Source organism: Lipotes vexillifer, unplaced genomic scaffold, assembly GCF_000442215.2.
Source record: "Lipotes vexillifer unplaced genomic scaffold, Lipotes_vexillifer_v1.1 scaffold858, whole genome shotgun sequence".
NCBI classification, from domain to species: domain Eukaryota; kingdom Metazoa; phylum Chordata; class Mammalia; order Artiodactyla; family Lipotidae; genus Lipotes; species Lipotes vexillifer.
The window spans coordinates 1140149-1150458 of NW_006788467.1; the positions used below are offsets into that span (position 1 = coordinate 1140149).

The 10310-nt window shown below is 38.0% G+C and overlaps 1 protein-coding gene across 1 annotated transcript in view; it reads right to left on the minus strand.

Moving 5' to 3' along the window:
• Positions 1 to 10310, minus strand: part of SPAG17 (sperm associated antigen 17) — a 227316-nt gene that overhangs the window by 78744 nt on the left and 138262 nt on the right. The window contains exons 25-28 of the mRNA XM_007461630.1: positions 6642 to 6817; positions 4323 to 4440; positions 659 to 837; positions 1 to 64 (exon numbers count right to left, since the gene is read on the minus strand). The exon at positions 1 to 64 is cut by the window's left edge and continues 114 nt beyond it. Coding sequence (XP_007461692.1) covers positions 1 to 64; positions 659 to 837; positions 4323 to 4440; positions 6642 to 6817 — 537 coding nt within the window. The remainder of the gene's footprint in view (positions 65 to 658; positions 838 to 4322; positions 4441 to 6641; positions 6818 to 10310) is intronic.

Genomic DNA, 10310 nt, shown 5'->3' on the forward strand with positions numbered 1-10310 from the left:
CAGCAGGAAGACCAACAGGCCCTGAATTGGGACTACTGCTCACAGTACCATCTGCGAAGAGAATCTGAAGAAAAAGCAAAAAATTTCAGCATTCTCAGAAACGAGGAAGAAACTGGTTAACAATACTGTGTGTCAAACTGAAATAGGTTAAAAATAACTCAAAGAAATGCTATTTGCCGACATCCAGACTCAGCAGTATAAAGCATGTTATAGAAGGGTAGATTTGGAGCTCAGAGACAACAGATTAATAACCAGCACAATAATATTGCTTTGTTTTCCATTTACTTTCTATTTTGTTTCTTTTCATTTCCTATCTTTTATCAGATTGACTTGCTTTACGTTTTCCCATTCTTCACCCTTCCCCTATGTAATTGGGAAATTATTTACCCTATTTCAATTTTTCTAATGACTACATTTAAAACTTTATCACATATTTAAACGTTTAGTTTCTATCAATATCTATCTAGTATGTATAGTATGTATAGCATCTAAGGCAGTGTTTTTTCTTCCAACTATATTATTCTTTGTCATTTTAAGGCATCATACATTTTCAAATGAGTTGTTTCTCTTCCTTGTCATAGTACTGTTCCTCACCTTTAGCTTGTTTGTATTTTACTCTACAGCAGGAAAGAGTAATTTATCTAACATATTCTTTTACCTGTGTGGATCCATCCAACAGGTATTTGACAACAGTGCCTTGACTGGTGATAACTCTTGATGCCTCCTGCTCCAGAGGAGGCATCACTGTTTTATAGAATTCATAGTGCTTCACCTTCTGGGGGTAGCTCTGTCGGACCATGATGTCCCAAGTGGGTTCCTCGTCTATAACATATTGATCTTGAAAAGAAAAAAGAGCTTACTGAGAACTGTGCAATGCTATATGGCTGGGATCTTATCTTCCTGCTTAATTGTTTTCATTCTTTTGTCTACATCTGGTTACTAGGGCAGTTTTCATGTGATGACAGATGGCCCAGAGTACTGGTTCTTTGCTGCCTTTCTTATAGTCGCATGTAGTAAATAAGGTCATTTACAAGTACATAATACATATTTTCTCCATGTATAAGCCAGTGTTTCTAATGATGTCCAGAACATTTCAGGGCAAAATTAGGAAGGGAGAGAGTTATTTTGTCTTAGATTTTGCCTTTTCTCCCCATTGGTATTTTTCTCTCACCCTGGATGCACAATGTTCCCCTGGGGTCCCTCAGTTCCCTGGAGCCCCAGGGGAAGTCACTCACTCAGGCTTGCCCTTCTTAAATCATTTATCACCTTTCAAAGTTAACACAACCCTCTCATCTCTAACCAAGTCCAGGTTTTTCTCAGAGTTCTACTCTTATCTGGCAATCAAGAAGAAAACACCTAATAAATTCCTCCAAAAGGAAGTATTATTATTGAGAATTTCTGGTACACAGCAGCTACTCAGATTTCGCTAACTGAATAATTTCCTCTTCTCCATTTAAAAAGTGGTTTAATAACATAAAATCCAATGTCTGTCAGTGATGGAGTCTATTAAAAAAATCACAGTCTATTCATTTGATGAGATGTTATCGAGATTTTAAAAGAAATACATTTGATAAATGTGTATCACCTTGAATATCCAAAATAGAGACTGAATAAAAAGGCTATTTGCAGAAAAATATTTACAATAAAACATAATTTATGTAAATTTTGCATTATCTACAACTTAACATTACTTGTTATTATGAAGGCATACATATAGCACATTTGTATAAACCTATTTGCACAAAAATCTAAGTCTTGTTAGTGTTCACTATAAGAGAAAGAGAAGGAATAGACTGTAGAGGGAAATTTGGGGTTACAGCTGTGTCTGTAATTTTTAAAATATATTTTGATTAAAGTATGACAAAAAGAAATCTTTATTTTGTCTGGCCAGCACATCAGTACTTGTTATATTATGTATTATATTTTTCTGTATTAAAAGTTAAAATAAAATGGCATTGGTTCAGGAGGAAAAGAAGTGGTTTATTAACATGAAATGATGGTATTTCAAGGACTATATCAGGCTGGTGGGAAAATATTTTGGAATAAGCACCTTTCATGGTACCCTTCAAGTCACAGAAGTAATAATAAAATAATAAACATTTGTTGAAATATTTCTATATGTTAAATGCTTTGTGTATGTATTTTATTCAGCCCACCTCAACAACCCTTTAAGGTAGACACTTTCATTTTCCAGAGTTTTCCGATGAATAAATGGAGGCTAACTTCTCCAAGGTCACACAGCTGGTAAGGGCAGAACTTAGGTTTGAACCAAGTCTCCGTACTTAACTATTTTCTTATGCTGTAAAAACAACCACTGCTACCATGACCAAAAACGAAAGCAAAAACCTAACATTGGAATAATACTTTCCAAATTAGAAAGTATTTTCTCATTTAATATTTATAGCAACTCTGTTTAGTAGATGACGTTATTTTATAAATGAAGAAATTCAGGTGGGGAGGGGTTATGACTTGTCCAAGGTCACCCTGGCAAGAACTCAAATCTAGGCTCTTTCTTCTTACACCATGTGACCTTCTCTCCCTTGCCCAAGGCTGACCCTATGAAGATAGTGCTACTTTGATACTTATGCTGTAATTATATTCAGACTTGAATTAGGATAATCACAATATATGGAGGGTTTTAAAAAGATTATTTGTTAGTTATTATTATAATTTTTTAAAGGATCCAACAGCATTTAAAAAAATAAATTTATTTATTTACTTTTGGCTGCGTTGTGTCTTTGTTGCTGCACGTGGGCTTTCTCTGGTTGCAGCAAGCAGGGGCTACTCTGTTGCGGTGTGTGGGCTTCTCACTGCGGTGGCTTCTCTTGTTGCGGAGCATGGGCTCTAGAGCTCAGGCTCAGTAGCTGTGGCTCATGGGCTTAGGTGATCTGCGGCACGTGGGATCTTCCCAGACCAGGGATTGAACCCGTGTCCCCTGCATTGGCAGGCAGATTCTTAACCACTGCACCACCAGGGAAGTCCCCAGGCAGAGTTATTATTAACCACATTGTCTACCCTGACATAAAGATGAAAACATCAGACTAGGAAATGAAACTAATGGAAAAGACTGGTGAAACAAGTATTAAGCTGTGGTTTGCTAACAGAATCAAGAAAACAAGCAAGGAAACAAATATGTCCTTAAACTTAAAAAGGATATCCCTCTCAGTTCCCTCATAGCATCTTTGACTTTGGAAGACTGTCAGTGGCCTTCAGTCTTAGCACACACAGTTGGTCCCATCATGGAAAACCTGGATCACTAGGAATACTTGGAAATAGAAACAAGGGTTCATGGTCTATTTTTAATAATTCAGAAAGCCCAATGAAAAGAAAAATTGAGATGAAATAGATCGACTACAACATTAAGTTTCTTCTCATTTGGCTGGCAAGTGAATACAACATTGAATTATTTTTCAATAAGCATACTCTTTTTCTTTGATACACTTTTAAAATATGGGGTACATAAAGAAATTATAATAAGGAGTATATTTGGTCGTGAAAATAGGATTCACTGTTATAATGTAACATTTATCAGATGAAGAAACATGGTCCAAAGACAGTAAGTTACTGAAAGGGCCATACAGTTAATTAGAACTCAAGTCCCGGCTCTGTGCTTGCTTTGTTGCCTCTCCTACTTCTACTGCAATAGGGGGTATTCATTTAAATGATGTTCAAATCAATCACCAATGTGGATGCCCCCCTGCATCAGGTTAATTAAAGGAGTCCTGTTGTACTTACTTATTCATCTTAATAGGTTAGGAGCCACGTACAGAATCAACAGAAGTAAGAGACCCTATAAAATTATATATTGATACCCGGGAACGAGACTGGTTTTCTTCATCCATTTAACCTGCACTTATCTTTACCTACTCTGTGCTCACTGTCCTTTGTTTTGATCAGACCAGCAAAGTTCTGTTCCTGTGGCCTTTTGCAGAGGAAGGATACAGGACCACACAGTAGTTATTAAGAGCATTGGCTTTGCCACCACTGGACCAAGAATGGCATTTTATCTCTGCCACTTAGGAACTGAGTGACCTGGGGTAAGTTACTGAACCTTCTGATGCCTCGATTTCTTTATTTTGTGAAAGGAAATTATTAGGACTTAGCTTATAGTAGTTGTATTTTGTCATGTATGTTAAGTATTCAGATAGTGCCTGGCCCACAGTAAGTGCTCAAAAATGGTGGTCATTATTATTATTAGCCTATTACTCATTATCAATAAGTTTACTTAACTGGTAGGAAAATACACAATTTCAATGGTGACTGAAGTGTTTTCTATATGACTTTTTTCCCCCTGCCTCCTCATCCTCCTGGCCAGCACTCACCTGGGGACTCTTGCCCAATGAAGGTCACTTGGAGCCCATTGGGGCAAGACACGTTCAGGTTTTGGAAGGTGGGAACATAAAGAGTCTCTTGTAAAACAGGTTCTGGTTCTACTTCTTCCTGTAAATAGTTCAACGTGTGAATAATTTCCTGTCATTTTCTAAATGAGATATTGATTTATTATGACTAAACAAAGGCTTGCTGAATGCTTAGACTATGACTTGCCCAGGACTAGTGAACCCTGCAGTGGAGCCTATAAGGATGCATGAGTCTCTACCTTTGTGCAATTGACATTTTGCCTGTAGAATGGCACACAGACATATGAAACAGCTAAATAACAGTACCAAATGGTTGGCACATCTTTCCTCAGAAAAGGGAGATATCAAAGTTAATGAGACTAATTAGGAAAGGATCATGGAGGAGCTGAAGCTTGAACTAGGCCTTGAAAGATGCCTCAGTTTGGACATGTAGATGTAAGAGCTGACCAAGATCCCCACCACCTTCCTTGTGTGATTCTTACAGTTTGGATGCTAGAGACATTATGCTATTAGGATATGTGTCTTTATTTTTCTATAATGAGCATACACTGCTTTTGTAGTAAGTAAAAATAATAAAACACAATAAAAAAGATTATTTATAAGTTTTAATGAGGGTTTGGGTGTGTCTACTTGACAAATTCTAAATAATTTTATGCTCACTATGTCTGAATCCCTTGTTTGGGTATATGTACTCCAGGATGAAAATTATTCAGTTACTTCCAACCCACCCCTAACGATAATCCTTTCAGTTTTTCCAGGTTAATTTGCTTAGCGGCTCGCCACTAAAATCATTCCAACCGATCCCCCAGTGTTGGATCTTTAATTTATTCTCTCTAGTCCTCTATTGTTGATCATTTAGGTTGTTCTGCCTTTGTTATTAATAGAGAATAAAATCTGGATCATTGGCTGAAAATCAATTAAAAACACAAAGCAAAATTAAGAGGTAAAAGCTTATGAAATTCTGTAAAATGAACAATACTGCTCAAAGACACAAACAAGCCATGACAAATGTATCATTACACTCAAAACCAGTAATTATCCCCCACCCTTTCATTGTCATCAATTTAAAAAAATGTTGGGTGGACCGACTGGTTTGCCACCAAATCGCTTTCAGTTAAATTAATGAGTTACCTGGGGATACTCTACTCAGTACTTGAACATTTCTACTTGAGGGTCAAGTGTCCTAGCTTGAGAAAACTCATCTAGTAAAGCTGTGTAAATATGGTGCAGAGGCTAAGTAACATTCAAACCCCATAACTTTCAAAGGGTCAGGCTCTGAAATCCAGGTCCCTGATCACTTTTTAACACTTTTTTTTCTAATAAGTTGAGAATTTGTACATTGTACAAACTGTACAACTGTACTAGTAAAACTGAAAGAGTCAAGATTTGATCAGTAGTTTCCTTCTTGTCATTCTTTTAGAACCCCTTTTGATCCATATACTTCTATTAGGAAAATGTTTAGAGTCAAATAGCTCTCAAGTGTGTGAATGTGTGAGAGAGAGTGTGTGTGTGTGTGTGTGTGTGTGTGTGTGTGTGCTTGTTTGCATATGGTGAAGGGTTAGAGGTAGAGGGTGGACTGCTCTTTAACTGGAAGTGGGTTGTCCTTTAGTCTTGCTGAATTCTTAGGACATCAATATCTAAGTCCAGATCTACCTAACAGAAGTGTTTCCACTATTTAGTTAGAGATCCTCCCCTTCCAATTGTTGTTTATCTCAATGGAATTAAATTCAGTATTGAAAACAAGGAATGGTAGGAACTTGACCATCTAAGCAAAGAACATCCAAGTTCCAATGTGGGAAAATGGTTGAACTATTTATTCTGAGTTTGAAATGAATGACCTGAGACAGTTTGTTTAAGACAGTATGTCTCCTGGTGTGGGAATTCAACTCCTGTGCGCAGACCTCTTCTTGTCCATTGAAAACTGAAAGTACAAGGAGTGTTACTGAATCTGCCCAGTAAAATATATGCACTGTAATAACACTATTGACATAACTCATGATTTAAAAAAAGTTAACATTGGGCTTCCCTGGTGGCGCAGTGGTTGAGAGTCCGCCTGCCGATGCAGGGGACACGGGTTCGTGCCCCGGTCCGGGAGGATCCCACATGCCGCGGAGCGGCTGGGCCCGTGAGCCATGGCCGCTGAGCCTGCGCGTCCAGAGCCTGTGCTCCGCAACGGGAGAGGCCACAACAGTGAGAGGCCCGCGTAACGCAAAAAAAAAAAAAAAAAAAAGTTAACATTGAGGCAGAAGCAGAGTTTGGGAATACATGGCGAGGTCCACTTACCTTTTCCTCTTCTTCCTTTGGGAGCTCCTCTTCTTTAAGAGATTCTTTGGGTTTTTCTTTGCTTTTTGTTTTCCCTTTTCCTTTGCTTTGAGGAATACTCACTATAACAGGAATTACTGTTGGAGTATGTGCTGATGGGATATTCAACATTGCTTCCAAGTTAGGATCCTTATCCTCTATAAAGAGAAAGAGGAGAAAACAAGTAAATTAGACATTTATATTTGATATGTTTGTTAAATAAAATTTACATCTCAAACATTTATACCACTTGGCAATTTTTACCTTGCTGAGTAGGACTGATCAGTTGGATAGGTTTCGGGGTAATGTAGTTGATTTGGAAATCAAAATTGTAGCTTAGAAATTTGAGGCACTTAATACTTTGATGTATTTGATTGAGTCATGATTTCACACACTCTTGCCTCCCTATCTAGATTGTAAACTCCTAATGATAGGGCAGTAACCATCTCTTCATTTTTTTGAGAAATATTTATTGAGACTCATATGTAAAACGTGTGGAGCAGTGGATGATAATGAAAAAGAAAAAGGAAGGACCTTATGAAGTCAAAATAGTCTAAATAAGATCTGTACTCAAATAGCTTCAATACAGGACATATTAAATAGAAACATAAAGGATACAAACAAGGAAATTTAGAAAAGAAATAGATTATTTCTGGCTGAGATGATAAAAGAAGTTTTCTTATTGAAGACTGATTTTATTCTGGGTTTAATGGATTGTTAGAATTCTAAAAGGAGAGCCAATCCATGGAGGAACTATGTTGGAAACTTCCAAGCATCCCCTTACGTCTTAGGTTATATTCTCTTCTGGGTTCCAGGGTAACACTCCCACCTGGATCTCCTCTTACCTCTTTGGTTATTTTTTTCTCAGTCTCCTTTACTAACTCTTCCTCTTTGATAAACGTTGGTAGGTCCCAGTTATTTTCCCCCTTCTCATTACACAACAGATGTTCTCAACTCTGGCTGCCCATAATCATTTTTCATGGAATTAAACGAAATGCTCAGGTCCCCACCTTGACTCTCTGGGGATGAGGCCACATGTGATTGTGATATACAGTGAGGGCTGAGAGCCTTTATTATCTCTATTAGATCTGAGTATCTTGTTCACTACTGGGGCTCCAGCTGTCATCTACATTTGAATGACTGCAAAATTTACATCTCCAGGCATGAGCTTTCTTCTCAGCTTCAGATCTGTATTTCCAACTGCTCTTAGACATCTCCCCCTGCTTGTGGTTCTGGAGACATTTCAAAATCAGTAAGTCTCTCCTCTTCCAAGCAGATAACCCTCCCTCCTATGTTCTCAACCTCAGTCAATGCCATGACCAATCATGCACTTTGTTTCTCAAGTTAGACATTGAGATTGTATGCATTTTCTCTTTTTAACTCACCCTATACATCCAACCAGTCACGGAGCCCTCAGAAATTTCTCTCAAATCATGCCTCTCCTATCTATTCCTACCACCTTAGTTCATATTCTTATTCACTTGCTTGATTTTTTGTAGCAGTTTCCTAATACCACCACTTCAGTGTACTTTCCAAACTATCACTATGATTATGTTCCTAAAATGAAATCTTTTCATGTCACTTCCCTTTTCGTACTTAAAAAACTCTGGCGCTCACAAATCTTATAGGACACACAATGCTCACCCTCCTCCACTCCAGTCACACTCAACTTCTCATTTTTCTGTAAAGATGTCATGCTTTTACCCAACTGTGTATTTATACAAATGGTTCTTACTGTCTAGAATTCCCTTTCCTTGCCGCTTTGTCAGGATAGTTCCTACTCATCTATAAAGTCTCATCTCAGGTGCTATGCTTTCTCTCTCAAGTATTTTCTGGCTGTCCCCAGTACTTGGTTTATATATAATTTCTAGCACTTATGCAGTTATTTCACTATTTATGGTTTCTGTTCCCATTAGATAATGAATTCTTTGAGTAGCTGTAACATGGTTTTATTCATCTTAGTGACTCAGTGCCAGCAAGATGCCTGACTCATAGCAAGTACAGAATATAAATAGCAAATGGCATCTAGTTAGAGGCAGCTGGAAACTCCTCCCTCTCATCCCCATCCATTTACTCAATCAGTAAATATTTACTGAGTACCTACTACTATGTACCATGCATTGGGTAACCAGTGATGAATGAGACATCAGTAACTTGTAACGTAATGAGAAGTTCAGATGAAGAGAACCTCAGGTATTCAATGTCATGTGTTAAGCCCGTGATAGGAAAAGTACAGAGCGACAGGGGAACCCAGAAGAAAGGCATTTGCCACAAAACACTTCCATACAAGCTGTACTTTATACAGTTGTCCTTCAGTATACACAGGGGATTGGTCCCAGAACACCCCATGGATACCAATATCTGTGGATGCTCAAGTCCCTTATATAAAATAGTGTAGTATTTATTTGCATATAACCTATGGACATTCTCCCATATACTTTAAATCATTTCTAGATTACTTATAATACCTAATACAATGTAAATGCTATAAAAGTTATTATACTGCATCATTTAGGAAATAATGACAAAAAATTAGCCTGTACATGTTCAGTACAGACGGAATCATGCAACCATCATGTGCTTAACTACATGGTACATGTCAGCAACAACATAACATTATCTTTCTTTCAACACTTACAGATGGCTTTTGTTTAATGACCCAAAAGAGATATATATGGAATAAAACATAGAATATTTAAAATACATATAGAAAATATAATCATAGAAAAAATATTCTCTCTCTTTCTCTCTCACACACACACACATAGTGTTAACAATCACCAAAACCCTAGTTCTCCTGTCTTGATTACCCATGCATGATGATGATGATGATGATGATGATGATGATGATGATTGCTATATGGTGTCTATGGTACCGATGTGGCAAGGTGATGAGATGTGTGGCACTCTAGGTAAGTGGTGAGACATCAGGCTGAGTTAAGTCTTCTGACAGGATGTCAGAAGGATTATCTAGTCAGGAGAACTGGGTTCCAATTGCAGACACTATCACTTTGGAGGAGGCTCAATAATACTAATGTCAGGATATCTGGAGGTTGAGGGCTGAGGATCTTAAAGCATTGAAGTTCTAGGCTTCACAACTGCAGATGCTTTAGTTAGAAACACTGTTATAGGAAGCTGTTTCTTCCTTTTCTTTGCATCATCAAACAAGTCTTGAAATGATTGTTGGCATACTGCTATACCTTGGATACCACAGAGGCTTCAGTCCATCAAAGGATTGTACTTGAGGATCATATCCTTTAACACTTGCACCTATTGAAAAAGCACTGCAATATTTTCAGGTGTCCAAGTTGATGGCTCTGCTTCCTCCAAATTTTCTGTATTATCATAATCATCTGTGGATGACTTTGGCAGATCTTTGAGCTCCTTGTTGGTAAGGATTCCTCTATACTCTTCTATGTGTTCCTTGATGTCACCCTAGATCATGTCAAAGAAGCCTCCTCACCACCCCCCCCCCAACTTCCCTTGCAACATTCAAGATATTCCTGACTTCTACATCAATAGTGGGGAAGCCCCTGAGATCATCGACTACCTCACACCATAATGGCTTCTAACATGCATTGACTGTCTTAGGCTCTAGGGCACCTACAGCCTCTGCGGTAAGCACAGTTCCAACCATAATTGTGACGCTCT